The 27,871-nt window shown below is 44.8% G+C and overlaps 2 protein-coding genes across 23 annotated transcripts; one reads left to right on the plus strand and one right to left on the minus strand.

Moving 5' to 3' along the window:
- Positions 1 to 176: 176 nt before the first annotated feature.
- LOC140000670 (kinesin-like protein KIF27) lies at positions 177 to 27,871 on the minus strand. 21 transcript variants are annotated; one of them, XR_011805782.1, is made up of 17 exons: positions 27,715 to 27,870; positions 26,998 to 27,246; positions 25,927 to 26,311; positions 23,853 to 24,053; positions 22,142 to 23,055; positions 19,506 to 19,648; positions 17,018 to 17,224; positions 16,183 to 16,343; positions 15,654 to 15,787; positions 14,930 to 15,085; positions 14,496 to 14,633; positions 13,615 to 13,820; positions 12,586 to 12,699; positions 11,375 to 11,551; positions 10,312 to 10,506; positions 3,013 to 3,133; positions 670 to 2,301 (listed from the first exon to the last, which is right to left on the minus strand). XR_011805782.1 is itself a non-coding variant. In XM_072031109.1 (16 exons), exons 8-16 carry the CDS (start codon positions 17,213 to 17,215, stop codon positions 10,468 to 10,470), a joined length of 1,323 nt encoding a protein of 440 aa, XP_071887210.1. In that variant the 5' UTR covers positions 17,216 to 17,224; positions 17,799 to 17,930; positions 19,506 to 19,648; positions 22,142 to 23,055; positions 23,853 to 24,053; positions 25,927 to 26,311; positions 26,998 to 27,246; positions 27,715 to 27,871; the 3' UTR covers positions 8,343 to 10,467. The 21 variants fall into 21 exon arrangements, 13 of the variants coding, with proteins under 13 accessions (XP_071887210.1, XP_071887212.1, XP_071887215.1 ...); XR_011805783.1 differs by having other exon boundaries at positions 672 to 1,078; XR_011805784.1 differs by having other exon boundaries at positions 672 to 1,078; positions 10,286 to 10,506.
- Positions 5,648 to 8,465, plus strand: LOC140000669 (uncharacterized). Of its 2 annotated transcripts, none has more exons than XM_072031107.1 (3): positions 5,648 to 7,389; positions 7,555 to 7,624; positions 8,413 to 8,465. In XM_072031107.1, the coding sequence occupies exons 1-3, from the start codon at positions 5,857 to 5,859 to the stop codon at positions 8,448 to 8,450; spliced, it is 1,641 nt and encodes a 546-aa protein (XP_071887208.1). In that variant the 5' UTR covers positions 5,648 to 5,856; the 3' UTR covers positions 8,451 to 8,465. The 2 variants fall into 2 exon arrangements, with proteins under 2 accessions (XP_071887208.1, XP_071887207.1); XM_072031106.1 differs by lacking the exon at positions 8,413 to 8,465 and adding an exon at positions 7,805 to 8,015.

Below are 27,871 nucleotides of genomic sequence, written 5' to 3' on the forward strand. Positions count from 1 at the left end.
GCAAGGAGGGAGGAAAACATGACTGTTTTCTAAGACTCTTGCACATCCTCAGCACATTGACCACGTAGGTCCTAGCACTGCACTAGTAAGGGAAGACCTCAACCAGGAGCAGATTATTCTTGATTAATTTAAACTGGGGGAGCGGGAATCACACCAAAGACGTCCTTTTCACCAACATAGTTTATTTTGCCTGTCATGGCTCTATACAAAGACAGTAAAAAGGCAACAAATAAGGCAATATTCCCTCCTTCCCCTTCCCTCTCCTCCCCTCCACTTCCTTCCCTGGCTCTCTCCTCCCCTATACTCCCCTACACTCATCCCCCTAAGCTCCCCTACACTCTCCTCTCCTACACTCCCCTATACTCTCCTCCCCTACGCTCCCCTACACTCTCCTCACCTACAATCCCCTCCCCTACACTACCCTACACTACCACACACTACTCTACACTCCCCTACACTATGCTCCCCTACACTCCACTAGACACACCTCCCCTACCTTCCCCTTCACTCAGTTCCCCTACACTCTGCTCCCCTACCCTCCCCTTCACTCAGTTCCCCTACACTCCCATACACTACCCTACACTCCACTACACTCTGCTCCCGTGCCCTCCCCTGCCCTCCCCTGCCCTTCCCTCCCCTCCCCTTCTCGTTTTTACCCTTCCCTCCCCTCCCTCCCGTTCTCTTCGTTCCCTCCCCTTCCCTCCCGTCTTCTCCTTTCTTCTTCTCCTCTCTTCTCCTTTCTTTCACAAATTGCAATGGAGAACAGGGAGAAGCATCACTTCCAGTCACTTCCGTCGTTCTCGTAGCTTGTGTCACTGCCTGATTCGTGGCAATCCATCAGCAGGATCCAGAAGCGTTCCAGCTGCTGTGCTACTAGGTGAGCAGCCGTCTCCAAGTGGCAATCACGGATTTCTTGCTGTGGCTCGGACACGGCACTTTCAAGTCCACCCTGGCTTGGCCATGTCCTCTTGCTCTGTCCCCACCTACATTACAGTTCTGCTTAGAAGCCGAAGCACGCTGCTGAAGTACTTCCACTCCTTCCATTTGCAAGGATTGAGTTTGTCTAGCCAAGTGGTTTCTGTCCATAGAACACAAGAAAGAGGTTTTGGTTAGAAACAACTCAAGGAGGACTTCTTTTCCACATGGGCAAGGAATAGTCACGCTTTTCTAATGGAAACTCCAGTGGAAGAGAGAATGACAGATCATGCCGAGAGCTTTGAAATATCCCTTGGGGATGCCTAGTGCAGAGGACCAGAGGAAAGCTGTCCAAAGGACACCAGAGAATCACTCGGAATTACTTCCTCACAGACACATGTCCTTACTATGTCTGATATGGCTTCATGTCTGATATGGCTTCAGCTGGTTTCAGGGTTCTTGTTCACCTAAAACCTAAATTCGGAGTTGTAAATGAAGATGGAAAGATTGACAAATGTATAAATCACTGATGGGGAAAAAAAAAAAAAAGAAAAAAAAAAAAAGTGCTTGGAGAACTTTGGCCATTAGCCCTGGAAAGCATCAAAGTACTGTCCTCTGAAGCAAATGCCTTCTTCTCTTGATACCTAAGGAGGGAAATCAATCCAATGTTGTAACATTAGAAAAGCAAACACTAAACACAAGCAAAGAAGAAGAACAAGTAAGCAATTGCAATGCCTATGGGGCTATTGCAGGGTTAGGCAAAGAACTATTGTGCCATGAAATCTTGGCATAGAAGAAATATTATGTGCATTTTTTACTGTTTCATTTGTTGAGCTCTGTTTGGAAGGGAGTGAATCTATCAGGATTAGATATCTAATTTAGAAGTGGAATTAAAATTGTTTTCTTTTTTTTTTTTTCCTCTTGAGTTCACTCCTTCCTATAGGATTTCATAATAGAATAGGTATATATTAAAAAAAAAAAAAAGATTCCAAGCAGGTAATCATATTCACAATTATTTTTTCAATCCAGAAACAATAGCAAGGATGAGCTGAAAAGTATTTCTATGCCATTAGAGTGTCAAGGTGTGTCCCATACATTAGTAACAGTCAGAGGATTCATTTTGGAGAACAAAAGCTATCTTGAAAGAAGTAAAGACAGAAGTAAATATGTATGCATGTATATCTCCCTCTCTCTACAGAAACCTAAGAAACTCGTCTGCAGGTTAGCTTCTTGCTCTCTCTTCTCAAAGTTCTAGTGAATACAGCATCAGTGTGTGTTCCAAACATTACCCTCAGTCCAGCACGGATACACACGAGAGGTCAGTCTGCAGGTTGCGCAGGCCAAGAAACTGCTCTGGCTTGATGGGAAGAGCCAAGGCAGAAGTTGCTGTCAGAGAAAAGATGCTGTCAAAGCGTGTCACGTCCATGCTAGAGCACCATCTAGCATACCATCTCTCCCACCATCTAGCTCTACTGCATCTAGATGCAGCTATACTAGAGCGTCGCTACTTAGCCAGTCTGGGGGATCTTAGGAGCCTTCTGAAGACCCAGAGGAGGGGCTGTTGTCCTTTCTGTTTTAACAGCCAGGGAAAACTCTTACCGTTTGACACAGAGGGGCTGAAAAACACAAAGTGGACTTGCAATCTTCAGAGCTTCGAAGCAAGTGGAGATTGTGGAGGTTGTGGAGTAACCAAGGAAACTGTTGATCTAGAAGCAGCCTACAGATTGTGTTTAGCCAGGGCCTTGTATTGCCCTTCTGGCTGATCTGCCAGCAATTCAAGAAAGTCTCCCTGGCAAGCCAGCCCTGGAGTCACCCCAAACTTGGTGAAACCCATGCGATTGGAAAGGAGACAGTTGCACTCCATAAACTGCAGGTTTCTGTGCTTTTTGCTTGCTTGCTTGCTTGCTTGTTTTCCAGGCTGAATTGGATTAGCTGGACAAGTTGGCAGCTGCCTACAGACAAATACCTTATCAGGAGTCTAAACTACGGGATTGCTCTAACTGAGAACAAGGAATTGGACTTGACGTCCTTAGGAAGTCTTTCCAGCTACGCTTTCTACCACTACAGAAATGCACCTGATTCTTTCACAAAGCTTACGGGTGCTGACTGCAAATAGTCCTCATCATTCTCCATTGCCTTCCTCATCTCCATTCTCTTTTGGCCCGTGAAGCTTTTCCGAGCAGAGATGAAGATCAGCTCTAATACGCAGTCTGGCATTCTGCAAAGGAAAAGAGGAATCCTCCTGAAAACTCTTTGCAACCTCACCCGCCATCCCCAAAGCAAAGAAGAGCAAAAGAACAGCGCTTGATCACAGCAAGCATCAACTCGAGCATAGGTCTCCTGCAAGTGTAGCGGGGTTCAACAGCTGCCAAACAAGCTTAAGGAGCACACCCAGAATCAAGTCCATCCAACAAGTGCTTGAAAGAGTTAGGTTTTCTTAGGCGTGAGGAATGAAAAAGAAAGCAAGAACTGACCAGTTACCAGCACACAGTTTCCCTCGAGCTTGCTTGGCTTCATTCCGCACCTGAGGCTGGGCTCCCAAGCAGGATTGAGCAGCATTGTGCAGAAACGCCAAAGCCTCCCCAGCCGTGCTGGATCTTCAGCCCCAAGGGCTTTGGCTCTGTTGCCTCCTCAGCAACATGGGCAATTGCCCAGGCAAGCCGGTGTCCAGCAGCTCGACGCAGGAAGCGCAGCCCCCCCTTGCCACCGCTTGGCGCTCACACCAGGAGCCCCCGCGGCGGTGGCAGCCGTTGCGCGGCGCTTGGTGCGGTGCGGTGCGGGCAGAGGGCTGCGGGCTCCTTCTCCTCGGGGGCGGCTCCGCCATGGGGCGTCCGCCGCGGGGCTGCTGAGGCGGCGGGGGGCTCCATGGGGGAGCGGAGGGCGACGTGCGCTGGGGCTGGGACGGGCCTGGGGCTGGGGCACCGCGCCGCCGCCGCCATGCCAAGCGGCACTCCTGGCATCTGTGCTGCAGAGCCAGCCAGTGTGACGCCTTGGCGTTTGTGACTTCACAGAATCACAGAATGTCTACATTGGAAGAGACCTCAAGACCATCGAGTGACAAACAAAGGCAACTCTGCATTTCCTTCTTCAACACCCGCTTTCTTCACAAAAACAAAACAAAACAAAACAAAAAACACAGAACTTCATCCCTCACACGGGACTCCCGAACTGAGCCTGCAGGGGCTGCCAAAGGCAGCAGCTCCTCAAGCACTGCTCGCACACGGCTCCCTACCACGGGCTCCATCCATCCCCCAGGAGCAAACTTGGTCAAACTAAGCCCCTTTGGAGATATTGGATGGCAGGCCTTACCAAATGCCGGACAAAGGAAAAGATCTAACACAAGAAGGGCTGCCCCGTGCCAGGCACAGTGTAGTTCCAGGCACTTCCAACAGCCCCAGTGCAGGCAAGAGTGAGCCTGTGCGGGATGATGACAGCGCCTCTGGAGAAATGTCCGGCAGAGGGCTGCCACGATGACAGAGCGGGCCTGGACTAGAGCAGCCCAGAGGTGTCTCCTGACCCCCACCTTGCTGTGAGCTGGTGTCTTGACGGGAGGCTGCCGGGAACAAGGAGGCTCCACAGCAAGCACTCAGGCTTTGTGACGTGGGGCGGCGTCAGGCCACAAGACCATTGTGACACGGCAAGCGTCCCCATGGTGACGGTGTGACTTATATGGCCCGAGCCCCCGTGGTGCTCACTCCCAGGAGTGCAGCGCCGTCAGGAGGCAGCAGCTGCCCTGGGTGCCTGTTTCTTTGTCTCTGTGAGAGGACAAAGGGATGCCGAAGGAGCAAGAGGCGAAGGCCTGCTCCCAGCCCAACAAAGGGCTGCCGAGCATGAAGAAGCACCACCAGGTGCGGGACAGGGAGGGAGGGAGAGGGCAGACACAGGAGAGAGAGTGCCAGGTGGCGGAGCATGGTACCGGGGCGCGAGGCCTGGCCCTGAGTGTCTGCGGTCCAGGCCCAGGTTCTCGTGCCCCAGGGGTTTCTCTGGGGCAGAGCTGAGGCCTGGGATGGCTGTGACTCGCGTGGGTCGGGCAGCACTCTGTCCGAAGGATGTGGCACTGAGGTGGGGCTGGGTGTCCAGGCACCACAAGGGATGCTGGTGGCAGCGCAGCCACCACCATCCCACACCTCCTTCTCCCCACAGGTGCAACCCAAACCGCCACAGGCAGGACCGCTGTGCAGCCAGACTCCATCCTTGTCCATCCACGGGGTGAGGCTGCCACAGCTCCACTGCCCACAGAAGTCACAGGCCTCTAGGAAGAAGAGCACACAGGTAGGGAGCCCAAGTGAGATGGGGCCAGATGCCTTCCCAAGCCCTGGGAGCTGCTGACAAGGAGGCGGCACGTGCTGGAGGGGGCAGGTGGGCAGGTGCTGGAGGTGGGCAGGTGGGAAAGGACTACGGTAACATCACCTTTCTCCTTGGCTTCCCTTGCAGACAGACAGCCTGAAGCTGAGGCAGGCACTGCCCGGCAGCAGTGCCACCGGTGAACGGAGAGATCCTCTACCAGCCTTGCCGCCTCTGCCAAGGCAGGCAGCGACACTGAGAACTACACATCGGCATTCAGTGGGAGCTTCAACTATCCCCCGGCTGCCCAGTCTGTCAGTAGCAGGCTCCACCTCTTCTGTGCCATGCAGAGACTGCATCACGAGCACCAAGGCTGTCAGACTCCCCGAGGTCGTCCCACGTCCTCAAGGACACATGAGAAAAGAGCAAATGGCAGCAACTGCCGAGAGCCGGGGGACAGCCCTGCAAGCCCCCGCATCCATTCTGGCGCCTCTGCAGGCCAGACCCCAGCAAGACAACAGGCCAACCCCAAGCCATGCTGCAGCCAGGAGCCAAAGACCCAGGGTGCAGCTGAGGGTACAAAGGCACTACGCCCCTCCCAGCAGTGTGGCAACACCCGCAAGGACAGCCCAGGTGCCGGCCACCAAGACTGAAAAGATGCCAGCAACACGGAGACGAAAAGATGGCCATGCTCGAGAGGACACAAGAGCTGCTGCTGGGATCTCCAAGCCAGGAGGGAGGCAGCAGAAGGAAGCCACCTGGAACCTTCACTGGGACCCAGACGCAGCCCACCAGCAGGGGCCTGGCTCACCCCACAGCACTGGCAGAGATTCTGCCAGAGAGGCAGTCAGCCCCGCACAGAGCGCATCTCTTGCCATGTCAGGGCCAACCAATGCTGAGCCAGCAGATTCTGCGCAGGTTGCAGGTCCTGCCAGTGAGGGGGACAAGAATCCTATGGGTGCATCAGCACCCAGAGATGCTAAATCGCCTTCTCCCCTGGCTGCTGCTATGCCCGGCCCTTCCACAAGCAGCCAGAAAAGACCGCCGACATTGAAAGACCGGGTCAAGATCAACTGGGATATCTATGGGTGCTCCTCCTTTCGGCCAGCAATGCAGATCATTCCGAGCGGGGAGAGGGAAGGCTGCCAGTTGTCCCGGTGGAACGAGTCCTGGCCGAGCAGCGTGAAGGTTCCGAGGTTGCGAAGGATCTGGGCAGCAGACGACGGTGACACAGCTGACAGCACTGCAGCCAGTGCATCGGGCAGGCAGGAGGTGGCAGTGAGGACTGCGGGCCAGCGCCTTCCCTACTTTTGCTCCACAACGAGTAAGACCATTCTGCAGGACATTCAGGAAGAGTGGGAAGAGAGCCCCAGGATAGAAGCTGTGGCAGAAGCAGACGACGTCCTGCCCAGCACGTCTCCTGCCCCATCTGGTGAGGCAGATGCCAGGCCTTCAGCTGCTCCTATGGCCGCAGTTCCTGGGCCCGAGGAGCTCCCCCCGGCCTGCATGCCCAAAGAGGGAAAAGCTTCAGCCTCTCCCCTGGCTGCTGCTATGCCCGGCCCTTCCACAAGCAGCCAGAAAAGACCGCCGACATTGAAAGACCGGGTCAAGATCAACTGGGATATCTATGGGTGCTCCTCCTTTCGGCCAGCAATGCAGATCATTCCGAGCGGGGAGAGGGAAGGCTGCCAGTTGTCCCGGTGGAACGAGTCCTGGCCGAGCAGCGTGAAGGTTCCGAGGTTGCGAAGGATCTGGGCAGCAGACGACGGTGATACAGCTGACAGCACTGCAGCCAGTGCATCGGGCAGGCAGGAGGTGGCAGTGAGGACTGCGGGCCAGCGCCTTCCCTACTTTTGCTCCACAACGAGTAAGACCATTCTGCAGGACATTCAGGAAGAGTGGGAAGAGAGCCCCAGGATAGAAGCTGTGGCAGAAGCAGACGACGTCCTGCCCGGCACGTCTCCTGCCCCATCTGGTGAGGCAGATGCCAGGCCTTCAGCTGCTCCTATGGCCGCAGTTCCTGGGCCCGAGGAGCTCCCCCCTGCCTGCATGCCCAAAGAGGGAAAAGCTTCAGCCTCTCCCCTGGCTGCGCACCCTGTGTTGGAGGCCAGGACAGCACCTCTCACCCCATCAGCATGTGAGGAAGAAGAAGCAGCACCTTCTCCCCTGGCTGGGGGCCTTCTGCAAGAGGTAAGCAAGGTATACCTTCCTCGTCCCACAGTCATGGAAGCCACAGACCCCTGTCGGTGGGCCTCGAGGCCCCTCATCCCTTATCCATCTGGCATCGGGGGCATCGGGGCCCGGAGCATGGCCAAACAGTGGCCCACAGGGCTGTGGTTTTCTCTCCCCATGCAGGTTTCCTCCGAGCATAGAAGCAGTGCACAGTGTTCCTCACACTTCCAATCGGTGCCAGAGGAAGGGCCAGGTATGTCCTAAAGTATGGAGCCATCCCAGCCCACGGCACGGAGGCTGGCAGCACTCCACGCACAGGGTCCCTCCATGTCCAACTGTCCCCTCCCCAAGGGAAAGCCTTGGTGGCGGGGGCAGGCAGGACCATGCCCAGTTCCATCCCAGCCCCTCACGTACAGCTCTCTGACCCCCACAGGCACCGCTGCCCTCCCGCACGCTGTGGCTCGCTCGCAATTGCCCCCCCTCTTCAGGAGAGCACTTCGGGCTCTCCGCAGGAGTTACTGCTTCAGCTGCATCACAGAAGACCTAGAGCAACGTGAGGCTGACAGTACCAGGGAGCTCCCCACAGATGGCAGCTTCGGTCCCGAGGACGGGGCTTCTGAATAAAATTGTTCAGGACTATTTCATAGATGAGGGCTGTCTCTTCTGTTCTGTTCTGCGTGCATGGGTGTCTGTGGGCTGCGTGTGCAGCTGCTGCGGTCAGACCCTGGGGCAGGGTGTCCCCATCTCCATGCTGCTAGTGCCTAGAGGGTGCACAGGTTTGTGCAGCAGTACTACCATGCAGTACTCTTGCGTGGGCTCCTCTCTATGGGCTGCAGCTTCAGCCCAGGGCCTGCTCCTGTGGGGGCTCTCCATGGGCCGCAGCTTCCTCCAGGCCACATCCACATGTTTTATAATGATGATGATGTTTTTGTTATTATTATTATTAATATTAATATTAATTAATAACATAATTAATAAATAATCATCATTTAATAATTATTTAATAATTACAATAATAATAACAATAATAATGGATTCCAGGGCAGCGATCCTCTTGGGAGTCATCATGCGGCACTTGAAGGGCAAGCAGGCGATCGGGCCCAGCCAGCATGGGTTTATGGAAGGCAGGTCCTGCTTGACGAACCTGATCTCCTTCTACGACAAAGTGACGCGCTGGGTGGATGAGGGAAAGGCTGTGGATGTGGTCTACCTTGACTTCAGCAAGGCTTTTGACACCGTCTCCCACAGCATTCTCCTCAAGAAACTGGCTGCTCTTGGCTTGGACTGGCGCACGCTTCGTTGGGTTAGAAACTGGCTGGATAGCCGGGCCCAAAGAGTTGTGGTGAATGGAGCCAAGTCCAGTTGGAGGCCAGTCACTAGTGGCGTCCCCCAGGGCTCGGTGCTGGGGCCGGTCCTCTTTAACATCTTCATCAATGATCTGGATGATGGCATTGAGTGCACCCTCAGTAAGTTTGCAGATGACACCAAGCTAGGTGCGTGTGTCGATCTGCTCGAGGGTAGGAAGGCTCTGCAGGAGGATCTGGATAGGCTGCACCGATGGGCTGAGGTCAACTGTATGAAGTTCAACAAGGCCAAGTGCCGGGTCCTGCACCTGGGGCGCAATAACCCCAAGCAGAACTACAGGCTGGGAGAGGAATGGTTGGAGAGCTGCCAGGCAGAGAAGGACCTGGGAGTGATGGTGGACAGTCGGCTGAATATGAGCCAGCAGTGTGCTCAGGTGGCCAAGAAGGCCAACGGCATCCTGGCTTGTATCAGAAACACTGTGACCAGCAGGGCTAGGGAGGTGATCGTCCCCCTGTACTCGGCTCTGGTGAGGCCGCACCTCGAGTACTGTGTTCAGTTTTGGGCCCCTCGCTACAAGAAGGACATCGAGGTGCTTGAGCGGGTCCAAAGAAGGGCGACGAAGCTGGTGAGGGGCCTGGAGAGCAAGTCCTATGAGGAGCGGCTGAAAGAGCTGGGCTTGTTCAGCCTAGAGAAGAGGAGGCTCAGGGGTGACCTTATTGCTCTGTATAAGTACATTAAAGGAGGCTGTAGAGAGGTGGGGGTTGGCCTGTTCTCCCACGTGCCTGGTGACAGGACGAGGGGGAATGGGCTAAAGTTACGCCAGGGGAGTTTTAGGTTAGATGTTAGGAAGAATTTCTTTACTGAAAGGGTTGTGAGGCACTGGAACGGGCTGCCCAGGGAGGTGGTGGAGTCACCATCCCTGGAAGTCTTCAAAAGACGTTTAGATGTAGAGCTTAGGGATATGGTTTAGTGGGGACTGTTAGTGTTAGGTTAGAGGTTGGACTCGATGATCTTGAGGTCTCTTCCAACCTAGAAATTCTGTGATTCTGTGTGATTCTGTGATTCCAAAACTTTTGTCATGAAGACTGGTTTCCCATGTACATGAGAGACGCATAAAGAAATCGCAACTTCTTTTCACCAAAGTCTGAGTTGTTGTGATATCATTGTGGTGAAAACACGCGCTTTTCACCAAAGTAACATAATTTAGGTAAACTTGGTCAAACTAAGCCCCTTTGGAGATATTGGATGGCAGGCCTTACCAAATGCCGGACAAAGGAGAAGAGCTAACACATTTAGGAAACCAGTATTTGCAACAACATCTTACAGTTTGGTGCAAGCAACTAGAACAAATCAAGAAGAATGTTTTAGGCACTAGACCTTTTATTTGCCTCCCAAGGGGAAGGATGCACTTGAATCAATCTTAGTTGCTCTATGTGTGTAAATGAGGCAGGAGGAATTGAGACTGAGCACGAAAACATTTGGGGAAAGACTAAGGTAATAAGGTGATTAGTCTAAGGTGATTACGTAAGGTAATTCAAGATGACCCCTCCTGGTGTCATTGCCTAAACATTGCCTAAAACTTTGATGTATCTCAGAGATAGTTACTTACTTCAGCTGACAACACTTTTCAGTTACCTTCTTTCAGTTTCTCATCCACATTATTTCTTCTTCTGAGTAGCTGATCCCTTTCCTTCTGAAGAACCTGAATTTTTTCCAGAATGTCTGTCTTATCTTCAGTAGTGCTGTCCTGAAGCTGCATACCTTTATCACACAATTCCTGGTCCAGCATACTTAAGCGGTAGACAATTTCATACTATCTTTGTTTAAAGCCTTAAAAAAAAAAAAAAAAGAGAGAGAGAGAGAAATAAGAGGAAGAATGAAAGAAACCGTAAGTATAAAACTCCTTCCCCATAAACATGTACATGAGACTGTCGCATCCTAAAGTGGAAGACCTGCCTACTTCTTGTAAAGGGACGCCATTTAGGCTAAGTAGATAGCTACCATAAAATTTACTATTTAATCAAAAGATGAAAGAAAACAAAGAAAAGCAATGTGCAGTTTTCTACATATCTTACATGAGTTAGTCATTACGGTGACAATGACATTTCAATTTCTGTTTCTCAGTAGCCAAAGTAAATAATACAGAATGTTTCTCTGCCACGTTCTCTAGTTTGCAGGCATTGAGCAATTTTTTAGATATCGTTATTTAATGTGCTGCAATAACAGAACTTTGGAAGTCAGATTTTGTTTTGTTGTTAGAATTTCGAGGATATCATGTAAATAAAGGTTATTACATTCTATTATTCATGTTTAAAATGTTGATTTGATCAAGCCACACAATAATGTAATGGCAGCGCTACAAATACAAGTTGCATGGCTTAAACCTCTTCTGTTATCCGTCTGCCCTCCTCCCATAGTCTTTTCAGGCAGCTCTACAATTGTGTTAAGTTTCTTTCCTTCCTTCCTTCCTTCCTTCCTTCCTTCCTTCCTTCTTTCTTTCTTTCTTTCTTTCCTTCCTTCTTTCTTTCTTTCTTTCTTTCTTTCTTTCTTTCTTTCTTTCTTTCTTTCTTTCTTTCTTTCTTTCTTTCTTTCTCTCTTTCTTTCTTTTTCTTTCTTTCTTTTTCTCTCTTTCTTTCTTTCTTGCTTGCTTTCTTGCTTGCTTTCTTGCTTGCTTTCTTTTTTATTTTTCTTAAATCACCTGGCTAGATCTCAGTTTCTTGATTTCTACGTGGCTTTTCTCTTGCAATAATGCTTCTTTTTTAGCTACAATGGCTTCTCTTTTCTTTAAATCTTCTTCTAGTTCCGCTAACTGTTGGTGCTGTTGAAGAATTCTTTCCATTTCTTCATCCAGCCATTTCTTTTGCTCTTCTAATTTCTACAATTTAAACAGAGATCCAGAGAGCATGACTATGTTTTTCCTCTTTTAGAGTAACTGATAAAACGTGAGAAATCAACATTTCAATTCTTAACATTAATTGTTCAACAGAATCCTGATTCAGGATACTACAGAAATAGGACTGACTTAAGGAGAGGCTCAGCAATGTTATATTACTACATCTTATGCAAACAATTTTATCAGATGCTTTTAAGGAAATGTATTATTTTCCTACAAACAGTTATATAAATAGATGTCATATATAGAATGACAACAACTAAGTTGGAAAGGTACCACAGGAAATCAGCTAGCCCATCCTCATTGCATGATTCTTGCCCAAGACCAAGATTGGTGGAAAAACACATTGTGATGAGAAACTGTGATGCTGAAAGAAAGAAAAAATGGGAGTTTTGATCCTGCTATCAGAGTCTATTCTAAGTCTCTTCTGAAGCAATGGTTTATCAGTGGGCATATTGCTGGTATGGCTAAAAAGTTGCTTTTATTTCATTTTTTAAATTTATTTTCACCTCTAAAGACTTTGGTTAACTCATGAAACTCTCATGTTCCAATGTCTAGTTCTGAAATCATGCAGATAGCACTGTTGCACAGGAAACCTACTATTCTAACACTGTCATGAACAACCAAAACCATAGCCGTCTGTCATATTTGTCAGATGGGAAAAGAAACAAACAAACAAACCGTGCAACATTTATAACAGAGCTCATCAGAATCACCTTCAAACCTACCAGACAACCAAACTTGTTGAATTTCCAGCTATCTGAATTACTACCTTTGACAAGTCATAGAAAAAACAAAGACATTACAGCCCTCTCCTTTCGTTCATTCAAAACCAGTTAAAGAGCTTCTTGACTTGTCTCAGGTTTTGCTACAACAAAAAAATAACAATTTAAAAAAAAAAAACAGGGGAGGGAGGACGGAATACTCTTCTTCCAAACGCTTTACAAAGATGACACGGGGTGAATAAAGACACCTTTCTTTTCAGTGTCCACACAGATTTGGAATAGATTACCTACCTCTGATTTCTGTAAAGTTCCCACCGAGTTATTTTTCTTCTTTTTAAATGCAGCAATCTCGCTGTCTTTAAGTTTAAGAATCTTCTGTTGCTGTTCCATCTTAAGCTGAAGTTCCTATGAACAAAAACAAACAAACAAAACTTTCTTTCTGCCTCTATCAGTGTGTTTTTCAAACACATTTAATGACAGAATCTACACAATCATGAAATCAGAAATATTGAACATGCAAAATTGCACGCAAAATTGCAACTCAGGGCTAGACATCACATAATAACATTTAAAAACATAGCTGAAGAGAAAGGAAGAATGAAGATTTCTGTGAAAATACTTATACACAATTTCTTCAGTGTCAAGTAAGCAATTACTTCAAAGGACAAAATCTGGTAGTACAGTACATTGCCTTTGGGAAAACAAAGGTCAAACTGGTTGATCTTATTCTTTGTCATAAGGAAACAGAAAGAATCCTGCTTTAATTTGTAGCTGGTCCCGCTGAAGCTCTGCTTCTAGTTGCTTCTTTTTTTCACTCTCCTCACGCAGTCTTTTCTCTAGCAGGGTCTGCTGATGCTTCATCTGAGCCACGTTCTGCTCAAGTTCTATTGCTCGTTTGTCACTTTGGTTAGATAGAGAAGCCAGATTCTTAGTGTCTTGCTTCTTCTTCTGTAAGGCCTGAATGTTCATGGAAAATTTCAGCTTAACAACAGGAAAACTTAAAACTAAAACCTGACTCAGGTTAATTCTCTATTTCACTGAGTTAGGACAGTGAGCAAGACTTGCTACACTTTGCCCCAACAATCACACATTATTTCTAAGGTCTCTGAGCCTTCGTAAAATCATCAAAGACAGAACTATCTAACTACTTAGTTGTTAAATAGTAGTGGGTATAACTGTGTGAAGGTTCTCATTGGCTACTTCAATCCAACTAGCTTCAATTGTGGGAAGCTGGTGAGAGTTTCACAAGCAGAGTGTACGGATTTCAAAGGTGATGCTGAGACAGGAATTTGCAAATCCTAATGGTCAGATTGGAAATACCTGCACTTTCAGCTTAGCTGCATCCATCTTCTTTCGGAACTCTTTTTGTAGCTTGGCTTTCTCAGGAAGCTCTCTCAGCTCCTTATTCTCCAGCTCCTGAAGCTGTTTTTCAGTTTCGGCCAGTTCCATTTTGGCCTGCTCGGATTCTTGCTCCGGTTTAGTTATCTTCAAAGAATATTGCCTGCTTACACACTCTGCATCCTTACCTTAAAGACATCATATCCAAATAGTTTTAAAACAGCAAGATAATAATTTGCAATGTATTACTTAAACCTGTAATTGAATCGTTACTTACTTCATCCTGATTAAACCAAAAATTTCTGAGACATTTTCCAAACCTAAACAAACAGCTCCCTTATAACACTGAAATATAGATGAACGAAGGAATCTTAAATCTGAACTCTTCATAAATCGTCTGATGTCACCAAAGAAAGTAACACCTGAGTGCCACATCAAGTGAAAATTTTCTGCCTACTGCAGTCCTTGACAAAATAGCTTGCCTGTATTATTATGGTTTTTTTGTTGTTGTTGTTGTTTTGCTTTTGTTTGTTTGTTTGTTTGTTTTTCCCCAGAAGAATATGCTACATATTTCTCAGCTTTCAACTTGGTAATCAGCAAAAAACTCTCGATTGTGTTTCTACTGATTTGCCCTGTTCGGGCAATCTGATTTGCTCTGTTTGGGATTCCGTAAGTACTGTTACTGGGGGCGCACAATGTTTCTCAATGCCAAAAGACTGCCTCAGGAGAATATGTACACACTAGAAGAGTGTGATTGAAACAGGTAAGCACAGATCTGTAGGGTCATCATAATGATAAGTTTCTGGCAAGCATATATATATCAGGACAGGTGTGTAATGATATAGGCTAACAGGGACACTGACCTTTTCCCTCATCCACTTCTGACTCCTGCTTCTCTACTGCTATGATGGCAATGCAAGCATTCCCAGCACAGTGTCGTATCTTCTCTCCTATCCCAGACACTGGGTGACAAACACATGTCCATGAAGAGATCAGTTGCACTAAGCATACGTGAAAAATTACACTATAGGTGGATGAACACAATAAGCCACAAAACACAAAAAAATATTTAACAAACAAATCTGCAGATCACAGCTGAGTAGGACACAATAAAAATTTGCAGCCTTCAATGCACTCATAGCAAGTAATTCATAGAAGTTAGGAAACTGTAAGTTACCAGAAGTATTCCCGCAGAAGAAAATTACCCGAAAACTAAGATATGCAGGTCTTCAGAAGTTTTCTGTCTTTTTTCTTGCTTATTTCCGAATGTCTTCATTTCAGTTTTTCAGTCACTTACCTGTTCTTACTAATTCCTTAATAAGTTCTTCTTTCATTTTGATGTGAAGTGCAAGTTCTCTCATTTTTTGCTTGGCCTCAGTGAGTCTCAACTCTGAATTCTTTAACTTCTGCATGTTAAAAACATGACTTTTCTGGAGGCAGTCGATTTCTTCACCTTGAAAGAAAACAAAGCAATGTGGAGACCAAAAAAAAAAAAGGAATAAAAAAGGAATAAAAGGAATACACTCTTTAGCCAAAAGACAGTGATCTGAAATATAGTATGTATAGAATTCTTACAAATGAAGCGAAAGAGCCAAAAGGAGAGAGTATTACAAAGAGTCTTTTCCCTGCCGTCTGAATATGGAAATGACAGCATTCATTAGCATTTCAAGAATGCTAATGAATGCTAACCTGAGAGAGAAAAATATATATATTTTTAAGCATTTTCAGTGCATCTCTGATGAAACAACAGCATGTTTCCTTTTCTTGAACTAGTACTAGACTTGTATGTCAAGTGCTTTCTCGCTAGTAAGTAGTACTTAAACATTAAGGTCACTGATGTCAATTTCAGAAAAGGAAAAGGAAAATAATTTAAAAATAAATTTATGTTGAGCTATCATGAAAAAAGTATTTGTAGCAAATAAAGACATTTTGATGAGAAAAATAATTATATGTGATAAAGACATTATTGCATATTCTAATATTATATCTAACACAATTTACTCTCATGACTTCCATTTTACCTGTGGCTGTATCAGTCTGTGGCACAGATTTGTCACATAAGCTGGACTTGTCAACTTGACATTTCATGTCACTTTGCTCAAAGGGAAAGCACGGAGAAGCCTGTTTTCGTGTCCATCTTTGGTTTATTGAATGCCTAAGAAAGAATGGAAAACATGATACATTCTAAACACAAAGGGATTTTTTTTTCTTCTAACTTTCTATAAAGTACATGATATTAAAAAGAAGAGTGCCAAACTGAGAAAGCTTATGTAAGCATTTGCACCTTCTTCTTCCCTTGCTTGATCTTGTTGGATGATGTCCCCAAAACAAAGATCATGCAATCTTTATCGCATCAAAAAAATGTGGTTTTTAAACTAGTTTCATAATATGCCTAGTTGGTCCTGCAAATTTATTTTAAGTAGTATCACAAATGGCCTCACATTACAGTAGGATTAGGCAGTAATAGTATATTTGCTATCTATTTATCTGTAACAAAAATTAAAGAAAAAATTACTTAATTAAGTAATGAGAAAAAAAAAATTAAATTACTTTTGACTGTCTGTATTTTCTTTCTCTTCATCACTCTGATCAGAGAGGTGGCAGTGAAGGACTTCATCTTGATCTTCTATGTAGCTCAGTATCATCTGGCTACGAGCACGGAATCCTGCCATCATCCGAGCCAGGGAAAAAGCAGGGGGACTGGTATACACCTGCCAAAAAGCACCCAGAAAACACTTGGAATAGTTCAGTAATTCTTTATAGATATTCCAATAGTATTTCAGTTGAAAAGTCTTTCACTACCTGACCTTGTATGCAAAATTGCAGGTGTTTAAATAATATTTCTGAGTACCTGTGTACCAGAAGGTTTTGCAAGAGAAGGTTCTGCTTAGAACATTTGTCCCAAGTGCAAAAGAAGGTACTGTTACCAACTTATTACCCAAAATGTTCAGTTTATCAGTACAGAATAATCATTCATTTTGGGAATGCTTCCTATCTGAACTGTTAAGCATTGCACAAAAAGATCACTAAAGACTACAGCTTTATGACTGTGATAAATTCTGTGTTTTAAGTCAATTTGTATGGGGCTTTGAGCAACCTGATCTAGTGAAAGGTGTCTCTGTCCATAGCAGAGTTGGACTAGATGATTTTTAAAGGTCCCTTCAAACTCCAGCCATTCTGGGATTCAAAATGGAAGCCCATAGATTTTGGACAATTGGGACATAGCATGTGTCGCAAGACATTCGAAAGTACTTTTTCAGTCTTCAATGCTAAAATGCTTCAAAGCTAAACAGCAGCTGACAATAGGTCACCATAATTTGTCACGCCAAATAGAATTATTGAACGATAACTGTTAAAAAAAATGTAATGCTTAGCTAGACCTTACCTTTCCTGTCTCTGTCCCTGAAGATGGGTAAAGGGAGTGTAGCATACTCTTTAGGAGTGGGACACTGTATGGCCTTCTTGCAGATGCCGTAACAGCAGGCCCATCTCCACAAGCACTTGAGAAGTCCCAAGTTTTCACAACCATCAACTTCTCTAATTTTTCTTTTAGCTGATCAATAAGGATTTGCTGTTCCACCATTTTTTCATTCTCATATGAAAAAAACAAAAACAAAAACAGTTGCTGATCATCAGGTTTGCATCATACCTTTCTAAATTCATTATAAAGGTCAGTCAGTCTTCTTGTATATCATTCACCAACTCTAAATTCTTCTGCAGTGCACAGGCAAATTCTGCAACAAACTGAAAATTCTCTGCCATGACAGGTAGAATCTTACCTCTCCCCAAACTCCAATCATTTTTTTGAGACATTTTTGTCTCTAAAGGACCTGTCCTATATAAATTATGTCAGCTAGATTTAGACATCTAGCGAGAAGTAGATGACATATTTATCAGCCCTTGCTTGCCTTATTTGTGTGTTCATGGATAAATAAAATGGTAATTCAAGAAAAATGTTCAAATGAAGCACATGGTCTGAGTTTAAAGAATGAAATGTACATACATGTAGGCTTCCTCTTCCTCTTGGAGCGGTCCAACTTGAAAGATTATTTTTATTAATTAACATTCATAAAATTGTACGTGACCCCAGGATCCCCTGTATCAACCGTTACTTTCTTTTCTACCCAGCCTCAAATTTGTCAGTAATGCTAGTTTGAAGAACTTACTTGCCTTTCCTACAGCAATCTCTGTGCATTGTTCAAAATTACATATCTTCACTGAACTGATTTATCCATAAGGCCAAGACCATACAATTTTCAGTCTTCTCTGTTCCTTTCAGAATACATCGAAAATCTTGCCTACCAACAGGAAATTTGAATAACAGCTAGAGATAGTTAACTGAAGTATGCATTCTCCTACTTTGAATCATATATTTTTATTTATTCTGTTTTTCTCATCTTCTTAGACTGCAAGTCCTTTCCCCATACATAGACAATGCCCCACAAATTGACATTTTGTTGGAATACAATACATAATATTTCTGTGTCATAGCAAAAAGAATATATATGTGAATACCATACATTTTATGATTGTGGAAGTAGTAACTCCACCTTGCAACTTTTTTTTTTTTAATCCCTATAAGACTCTGTCCATTATGCCCTTGTACATACAACCCCATAGTGCATAACCTGTTACATAAATACATGTGTACAAACATCTACATGCTACTTTTACAGTTCTAATTCTATCATGTATCATTGAAACGACACTTTCCTGTGCATACAACTTTAAGCCATTTGACACAAGCATTTGATTTAATTATTATACTGATTTGTCTGTTTTTAAGTAAAGGTGAGAGCTGCGATCTTTTGCCTACAGTACAACTGTTTCTGTTCATAACATCTGCCTCGTATCCTCCATAGGATACAATTAGAAGCATAATCCTATATAAGCATCTATGTGTATTATAAGCATGGATTGTTTCAGTCTAATAAGCTGACAATATGCAGTATGGGTTAAAAAAGGAAAACACACAAAAAAAGCCTATCCAGAGATGACAGAACAGAAAAAAAGTTACAGAGGGAAGGAAAAGATGGTGACCAGTAGACTTACCTTTCATTCATTGACTCTCCCCAAGCCATCAGCAAAGAAGAGGAAAAAGGAGAAAAAGGAGAAAAAGGAGAATAAGGAGAAGCGTACTAACTAGCCATGTTTATGCTGTTCCCTTTAAAAAAGGTCAGATCTATCATCCTATAAAGTCAGATCTATCAGCTATCCTATATATGGTCTCCTGGATCTTGAAATGCTATTCACTTACTACCCATTACAATTTCATTAGCATATACAAGATCTAGAGAGGGAAGGAGGCAAGCAGTGTTTCCACTGTGTCACTCAGCTTCTTGTAATAGTAAACTCTCAGAATACTAGGATGAAATTCTGTCTTAAAAAGTCAAAAGGCAACAATACTTTACTCTCACACTGAATAAAGACATAGCAAAGCATGTTTCTACACAGCCTTTCAATTAAAGCATTCTGTAGGAACTTGATGGTCTTTTTGAGATTCTAAACAATCTTTAAAAGCCTTTCAAGTCCTAAATCATGAATCGTCCTGAAACAACTTAGCAACAATACAGATCTGGAGGAAGGCAGGAAGCAAAGAGAGGGTGAATGAATCACTTAATATCATACAGGGAGGCTGTGGCACAGTTAGGCTGATACACAAACTTCAGGAATCACAGTATTGTGATTCACCCACTAGATGATCTCAGCTCATTAGGGAATACAGCTCGAATTCAAACAAGGTGCTTGTAAGACTGGTAGGTGTTTACATCCAAAAAAATTCTGAAGGATCTGTCTTGAAATCATGAGTACATTCCTAGAGTGGACGGATGGTTCGATATAGATACATGTAATATATGCCAGAGGAAAAATACCTGTAATCTATGTGTTTCTTCAGCCTTTTTAAAGATTCCAGTTGCTCTTCATTTTCCTGTATTAATGTCTTTATCTGATTCTGCAATATCTTCAACTCATGATCCTTCTGGCTGAATACTTCTTCATCCATAGCTAGAGCCTGCTAGATAATAAAAGGAAAATTCAGCCAGTGGAAAAGCAGGCATTGTTATTCTTGAAGTTGGAAAATTAAATACATACAGATACTTATTTGTTGTTCAAAGATGTGATTGGAACTGCAAAGTTGTGACGTATATATGGCAAATTCTCCCACCATGGAATCACAGAACAGCTGAGGCTGGAAAGGACCTCTGCAGGTCACCTGGTTTAACCCCTGGCTCAAGCAAGGCCACCTTGAGCAGGTTGCCCAGGACCATGTCCAGGTGGCTTTTGCAGGTCTCAGAGGATGACTCCACCTCTTTGGGCAACTTGTTCCAGTGCACAGCCACAGCCACCACACAGTACACAAGTGCTTCCAGATGTTTGCCTAGAAGCTCTTGTGTTCCAGTATATGCCCACTGCCTTTTGTCCTGGCTGTACGTTCACTGCACCTTCCCTTCAGGTATTTGTAAGACATTGCTAAAATCCCCCACTGAGCCTCCTCTTCTCCAAACTGAACAGTCCCATCTCTCTCAGCCTTTCCTCATTGGAGAGGTGCTCCAGTCCCTTAAGCATCTTTGTGGCCCTCTGCTGCACTTTTTCCAGGATGTCCCTGAATCTCTTGCATGGGGGAGCCCGGAACTGAACAGAATCAAGCGGAATGGAGTAGAAAAGTTGCAAAGGACCTACAAAGATCATCAAGTCCAACTGGCTGACCACTTCAGGACTAACCTAAAGTTACAGCATGTTATTGCGGGCACTGCCCAAATGCCTCCTGAATACTGACAGGCATGGGGCACCAAACAGCTCGCTAGGAAGCCGCTGCCAGTGTCTGACCATCCTCATGGTACAGAAATTTTCCCTGATGTCCGGCGTGAACTGGACATCCCCCACAGCTTTGTGCCATTCCCATGCATTCTTCCCTCAGTTACCAGCAGCAGAGACCAGCACCTTCCCTCCTCAGCAAGTTGCTGAGAGCCATGAGGTCGCCTCTTGGCCTCCTATTCTTCAGACTGGACAACACAAGTGTTCTCAGTCTCTCCTCAGAGGACCTGCCTTCCAGCCCTTCTACCAGCTTTGTTGCCTTCCTCTGTACACTTTCAATTATCTTCACATCCTTTTTCAACTGGGGAGCCCCTGAGCACACAATGCTCAAGGTGAGGCCACATCAATGCTAAATATGGTGGGAGAATCACCTCTTTTGACTGGCTGCCTATGCTGTGTATAACGCACCACAAAACACAGTTTGCAACTGCAACTGGACACACTACTCCAGCTGTGGCCTCACTGAGCGGAAGGATCACATCTGTTGACCTGTTAGTGACACTTTGCCTAGTGCAGCCAACAAAACCACTAGCCTTCTTAGGAGGAAGGGCACATGGCTGACTCATGTTCAACTTGGTGGCCACCAGGACGCCCAGCTCCTTTTCTGCAGGGCTGCTTTCCAGCGGGGTGGCCCCCGGCATGCACGAGTGCCTGCAGTTGTTCCTCTTCAGGTGCAGGACTCTGAACTTGCCCTTGCTGAACTTCATGAGGTTCTTGTCAGCCCACCTTTCCAGGCTGTCAAGGTCCCTGTGGTTATGGCAGCATGGCCCTCTGGGGAATCAGCTGCTCCCTTCAAAAGTGCTTTCCACCAGTTGTTTCTTTACTTCTGTTTCTCATCTATTGATTTTGTTTTGACAAGTTTCTTTCTCCCAAAGGAAATAATGGACCCATAACCAACACTACCTTACAAAGTGGGTATTTAAATCCAATTACTTTCTTTGGTGTGCTGTGAGATGTGGCTGTAAAATCTCAGCATCAATCATAATATTAATATTAATACACTTCTCAAACAAAAAAATAAGGATGGCCCTCCTCATTTTTCATCTCAAAGAAGAGCCTAAAGATTAAAGAAACTATAATGTTATTTTTTTTCAGATGTTTTTCTGGGTAAGTGATCCAATAGTGATTGAAGGTTACTTCCAAATGTAGTTGGCCTTCCAGAAAACCTTTAGGAGCCAAATGCAAAGTAGAGACACACTATGTCTTACCATTCTAAAGACAGATACTTCTGTACAACTCTATCTTTTCTGTACAACCTATATCTTTCAAGTAAATACAACTCTTAAGAGCTGCTCAAGAGCCTTTATTGCCCTGTTATTTTAGCATCTCCCTAACCATCTCCTCCTAGCTGTGGATGGCATGCTTACCCGGGTAGCTTTCAGTTTAAACCCAGCTCTTACACTGTTTTGAACCTGGGAAGCAGAGCTTTACAATAAGCCAGAGAAAAAAAATGAAGAATAAATAACAGAGCTGTAATTTAGGATGATGAGAACCAAGGAAAGCCAGAAGTTGTGTATGCAACTGAGAGGTAACAATCTACAGGCTTACCAGAATTCAGTGTGAAAAATGAAAATAGGTTGATTTTATAAAATTCTAACTTGTTGGAACTCTATCTCCTCCTGCTACAAGACAGACACATTAGCTTTCCTGATTTGTTCATAGGTACCTAAACAATCAACTTAGAATGAAATACCTGGCATTTCTTTAGTTCTCTCCTCAGCTGAAGAATTGTGATATGATGGGACTCTTGCATGGTGCCAGTTCCAGTGTCAATTTGCTGCACGGTGAGAGCTTCCTGCTTTTTAAGCTAACATCATCATTCAAATCAACCAGGAATGGGAAGGCTTCGTCCAAACAGTTTCTGTAGCTGAAGCACTGAACTTGAAGCCGGGTGAGCTGTTCTTCTAGCAAACTGATTCGGGTTCTTTCTTGATTTAAGTCATGTCAACACTGATCACCAACTTGTTGGTTCTGCAAAGCTTCTCGGAGCAATCTGATTTCAAGTTCCATTTCATCAACCCGGTCTTGATCAGGGTTGTAGTTGACAACGGGTTTATTTCTAATGTTTTTGGCTCTGTTTGCATATTTGAGCGGATTTAAAGATTCATCAAAGTCTGATGAGGATGGACTTATACATGTTATCATGACAGTCTTGGCATTCCCTCCTAGGGAGTCTTTCAGAAGGCGAGTGATTTTAGCATCCCTGGATGGAATATGTACGCTTTTCCTTTTTGGGTCTCCAAGAGCACTGATGACATTTCCCAAGGCCAACAAACCACTATTGATTTGAATTGATTCTTTGAATCCTTCACCGGTATTTCCAGTCTTTGTCACCCTCTCTGATCCTGCCAAATCCACAAAACGGAACTTTGAAGCAATCATCTGGACTGATTTCCAAGATGAATCCTGTGGATCCCTATTTTTTTTGAGACTCTGCAGATTGTTTCTGACAAATACTGAGAGTAAAAATGGCATGTGATCGACTAGAGTGTTCGTTCATTTGTGTTGTGCCTGCGTGACGAGCTGCATTGCCACTTTCCAACAGGCTCATCACTTCATCTGCACATTCTACTTGGAATTCCTTAGCACCAACAATCACTTCAAACACTAAAAGAAAATCAGAATAATTACATTAATTTTAAACTTTTCAGTAAAAGTTTACTGCAATTATGAAGAGTCAATCTATAAACACAAATCACACAAGCATACAAGCCTGCATTATTATAAGGTCGTAGCACACAGCCAAATAAAATAAAACAGTAGGTGGAAAGCACGAAGTACAGCACATCTGAAACCTGCAGAAATAGAATATATGGGTGTATTTTGTCACAGCATTTGAAACAATATCGTAAACAGAATACACAGACTTAGGTGTTTACACATCGTCTTATGCAATTTGCAACCTAGTGCTATCTAGAAAAAAAGTATGAGCAAACCTAGCTCAAAGCTTACTTTGTCAGTTAAAAAAAAAATAAGAAATTTTGAAAGTTTGTAGTAAAAGTGACTCCCAGCCTATGTTAAGAACATAGTTCTTAGTGGAATGGAAGCAGATATTTACAGCATAAGTAGCTTAACAAATATAACTTTGAAGTGAGAAGCAAAGGCTTAATCTTAAAGCATTCATTCAACTGAATAATCATGCACAATTGTGTTTCTATGCTGAATTTGCAGAAACAGTAACAGTACTACCTTACCACCTGATGCTGCTTCTGGAGGAACATTGATATTGTTCATAGGAATCTCAAATGAAGGCTGCTTCAGATCAGCTAAACTGAATTGATATTTTGAAAACGTGACTTCGTCTAGTATTAGTCGTCGATAAGCTCTCTTTTCAAGAGATGGAAACAGTAATTTGTGCACACAACAGAAATCAAATGCACAAAGTTCTAGAGCTGAAATCCTACCTGTATTTCCCTTTTCATCTTCTCGGATATGTAAATCTTTCACAGAGGTCTCCAACTCCAATAAATCTCAAAGTTCTTCCTTGTAAACCTCTCTATAAGATACTTTCACACGGAAATCGATGTTATGGTTTTCAGAAATATGCTGAAATAACTCCTGAGTAGCCCGTGGGATTATGCCTTTTTCATCCTCTGAAACTGATGCTAAAATAGAAACACAGATGTCACAGACACTTGCAGTCATTCTGTCACACAAATTACAAAGACTAAAACTAAAGAGAAGTCTGCGAGGTTTATCACTCAATATAATAAGGAATAGGAAGAGCTCAGTTTTCCCAAGTTTTCATGTAAAGATTTGCTTTTCTGTTGATCAGAAATGCATGGAAATGATACAGAACTTTACTACTTTCTGCGGGTATGAGACTAAAAGAAAATTAAATTAGTAAAAAATCACGCTAGAAGAAAAAAATATTTGGAACTTGCTCATGAATTAATGATAAAACTGCAAATCCTTTATGCAGAAAGAATGAATACATCATTTTCAGGGTTTCAAATTCAGAATCAAGGACCAAGAAAAATCCAGAAAGTCTTCTAATTCCTGCTACTCCACTTCTTCTCTCTTCTTCAGCAGAACAGACAAACAAATTGTGACTTCTCCATATGGAAGGGAAGATAACCAGAGCTGCTGATACAGGATTCCAGAGAAAGTCAGAAAGCAAAATCGGATACATGCAGAAGCTGAAGAATTCTTCTGCGAACCAATACAGAAAAAAAAGTAGTTTCCAGTCTCAGGTGTTTGAGGAACACTGACTTGGAAATACCAAGTAAGTCGAATAGTAGAGTTTCAGATATCTGCCTTGAAAAAAGCAAAATTTGAATTCCACATAAAGTTCAACAAGGCCAATATGCAAAGTTCTGCACTTGTGCTGGAACAGTTACAAGCACAACTACAGTCTGGACAGAAAACAGATTGAGAGCAGCCTTGAGGAGAAGGACCTGGCGGTGTTGGTTGATGAGAATCTCCACCTGAGCCAGCAATGTGTGCTTCCAGCCCAGAAAGCCAACCACATCCTGGGCTGCATCAAAAGCAGCATGGCCAGCAGGGGGAGGGAAGTGATTGTCCCCCTCTGCTCTGCTCTCGTGAGACCCCACCTGGAGCTCTGAGTCCCCCAGCACAAGGACGTGGAAGTATTCGAGAGAGTCCAGGAGGGCCACAGGGATGCTTAGAGAGATGGAGCACCTCTCTTACGAAGACAGGCTGAGGGAGTTGCAGCTGGGCAGCCTGGAGAAGAGAAGGCTCTGGGGAGACCTTACAGCAGCCTGCCAGTGCCTAAAGGGGGCCTACAGGAAAGCTGGGGAGGGACTCTGGAGGGACTCTTTGGCAGGTGCTGTAATGATAGGACAAGGAGGAATGGCTTTCCAACTAAAAGAGGGTTGATTTGGATTAGATAGTCAGAAGAAATTCTTTCCTCAGAGGGTGGCAAGGCACTGGCACAGGTTGCCCAAAGAAGCTGTTGATGCCCCATCCCTGGGGGTGTTCAAGGCCAGGCTGGATGGGGCCCTGGGCAACCTGCTCTAGTGGGTGACATCTTTGCCCGTGGCAGGGGGTTGCAACCGGGTGATCTTTAAGATCCCTTCCAACCCAAACCATTCTAGGATTCTATTCCATTAAATTTATCTATGAAATCTCTTTGCCAGTCTCTGAAAAAAGTCCAAGTGTCAGTTTGCTTCATACAATTACCTAAAGCAGATACTCTCTAAGTAGGATAAATGGAGCAAAAATTTCTAAAGCACTGTGTTTCAGAAAGTAGGGTAAGTTGCCTGTTAGAATAGAGAATGGGAAAGAGCACTTTTTTATTTTTTTTTCTCTCATACTTTTGGCATAGCCTAATGGACACAGAATTTGTGTTTAGAACACAACCATCACATAAACTTTGGAATATATATGTCTTTTTTTGCTATACATTTTTTCATTATCTCTTAAAAATTCTCAAGCATCATCTGTTATGTATTAAAGACTTAATTTGCAGAACTACATTGTTCACACACACACACAAAATGACTTTTTACAACGTACCAATGTGACCACCTCCAATGGTGTAAGTCTTCCCAGAACCTGTCTGTCCGTATGCAAATACTGTAGCATTATACCCCTCAGCCAAAGACACTAGAAGAGGTTTCATGCAAACTGTATAAACTTCTTCTTGGGTTGAGTTTTTGCCAAATACAACATCAAAAGTGAAGACATGGTCTTTCCCAATGATTATTTGTTGTGTATTTGGGACTAATCTCACGCATACTTGGTGGTTATGAAGTACTTCCTTGGAAAGCAGAGGTCTGACCCTTACTGCAACTTTAACCAGGATCTCCTCCATGCCGGCCTCCATCTCTGTGCTCCCCACTCAGTATTCAGGAAGATCTGTTACAATTCCTCTGTTCACCTCATTTGCAGTTTTCCGCACCTAAGAAAAAATGTTTTCTGAGTTAAAGAAGAAAGAATTAACTCCCTGATGAAACAGAATGTTGAAGAGTTTCCCAAAGAATACACAAGCATCATTACACCCTGGAAAGGAACTGTGATAAAAAAGCAGATATGTTAACAACTGTTAAACCAGTGCAGAAACTAATTTTGCTTGTATTACCTTCTAAGCTAGCAGACTTAACCTTTGGTCTGAAAGTGGTCAGACCAAATTGGATGTTATAGTGCCGGATGAAGCAACAATAGTGTAAGATCTTGTTAATGAACTGTTGATAAAGCATAGACTTACAATGAACCTTATTTTCTCACTGCTACAGTACCGATGCATAGGCAACAGAAATTATTCAAACAAAACCTTTTTATCCTGAATTTATACCTATAGACACACACGTGCTTGAAAGCCATCTTCTGCTTACAAGGGCCAAGTATTTAGAATTTCAGAAGCACAGAAAGCTGTCGTGTTGCTTACATGGTGGGTATGATTTTAAATAGTTGTGATTACTACACACCAAGCATTCCTCTGATTTTAATCCGTCTGTTTATGCCCATCGGTAACTATTTTTTATTAGTTATATATTTCAGCAACCGTGGCTCCTTATACTGCCCCCCATCTGTTAATTCTGAAGCACAAGAAGAAGCATCGAATAGGATTTCTTTACAAATGCCTACCAGAAACACTCCAAAGCCTCGATGGGTATCAAATGCTGCCGGATCCCAAACACATCTTCTGCTCTTCTCTTGCTGATTCTCAGTCAAGGAGGCTTTGCCATGCAAAGGAAAGTTTGCTGAACTTCCTCCTTGCTGAACTCCCACGCAGCCTTTTGGCTCCGTTACCCAACTGGCAGAACTCACCAGCTAAGCACATCCAATTCCGCCTGCATGCAAATGCACCCAGATTGAAACACAAGTCTTCCGTGGCTGCAAAGAGAAGAGTTCTGGCATTTCACTCACACCCATTTGCACTGAGGGCTTGTCCATCCCGAGCCGAGAAACTTGGGAAGCTGACAAAAAGCCTTGTTGTACAGAACCGAGCAGCGGGAAGCCAAGGAAGAGAATCATAGAATCATAGAATATCCTGAGTTGGAAGGGACCCTTAAGGATCATCAAGTCCAACTCTTGACACCGCAAGCAAGAGCCTGAAATCCTGCTCATTTCAGAAGGGGCACGGCAATCACGAGCAGATACTTCAGACTTACTGACTCCCCCCCCGCCCCTCCCAAAATGACACCCAAACCAGTCGCGGCAGGGGAGGGGCGGAGGAGGGGAGAGATCCCATTTCCTACTTCCCCAAACAAACACCAAGCAAAATGCCGGCTCAGCGGCGCTGTGGGGCGGCTCCCCCCAGCCCCAGCCCCGGCCCCGGCCCCGTCGCTCCCCGCTCCAAACCTGCTCCGGGCGTCGGGAGGCAGCCTCCGGGCGGGCTGAGGGGCCGGCGGGCCGCGCCTGGGCCGCCCGCGCTGCTGGTGACAGCGCCTCGCGAGGCAACGGCCGCAACCTTCGGCGGCGCCGCCCCGCCGCGCACAGCGGCCCCCCGCGGCAGGAG

This window comes from Anas platyrhynchos, chromosome Z, assembly GCF_047663525.1.
Source record: "Anas platyrhynchos isolate ZD024472 breed Pekin duck chromosome Z, IASCAAS_PekinDuck_T2T, whole genome shotgun sequence".
NCBI lineage: Eukaryota > Metazoa > Chordata > Aves > Anseriformes > Anatidae > Anas > Anas platyrhynchos.

Bases quoted from the DNA above. Each gene is read 5' to 3' on its own strand.
- LOC140000670 (XM_072031109.1), bottom strand. From the start codon at position 17,215: ATGGTGGAACAGCAAATCCTTATTGATCAGCTAAAAGAAAAATTAGAG. The intron at 15,788-16,182 runs GTAATTTAATTT...ATTCTTTCTTAG, and splicing joins GAAAATACAGACAGTCAAAA to GCATTCAATAAACCAAAGAT. The intron at 10,507-11,374 runs GTGATTTAAGAA...TTTTTTTTTAAG, and splicing joins AGAAACTGAGATCTAGCCAG to GCTTTAAACAAAGATAGTAT.
- LOC140000669 (XM_072031106.1), top strand. From the start codon at position 5,857: ATGCCAGCAACACGGAGACGAAAAGATGGCCATGCTCGAGAGGACACA. The intron at 7,390-7,554 runs GTAAGCAAGGTA...CTCCCCATGCAG, and splicing joins CTGGGGGCCTTCTGCAAGAG to GTTTCCTCCGAGCATAGAAG. The intron at 7,625-7,804 runs GTATGTCCTAAA...TGACCCCCACAG, and splicing joins GGTGCCAGAGGAAGGGCCAG to GCACCGCTGCCCTCCCGCAC.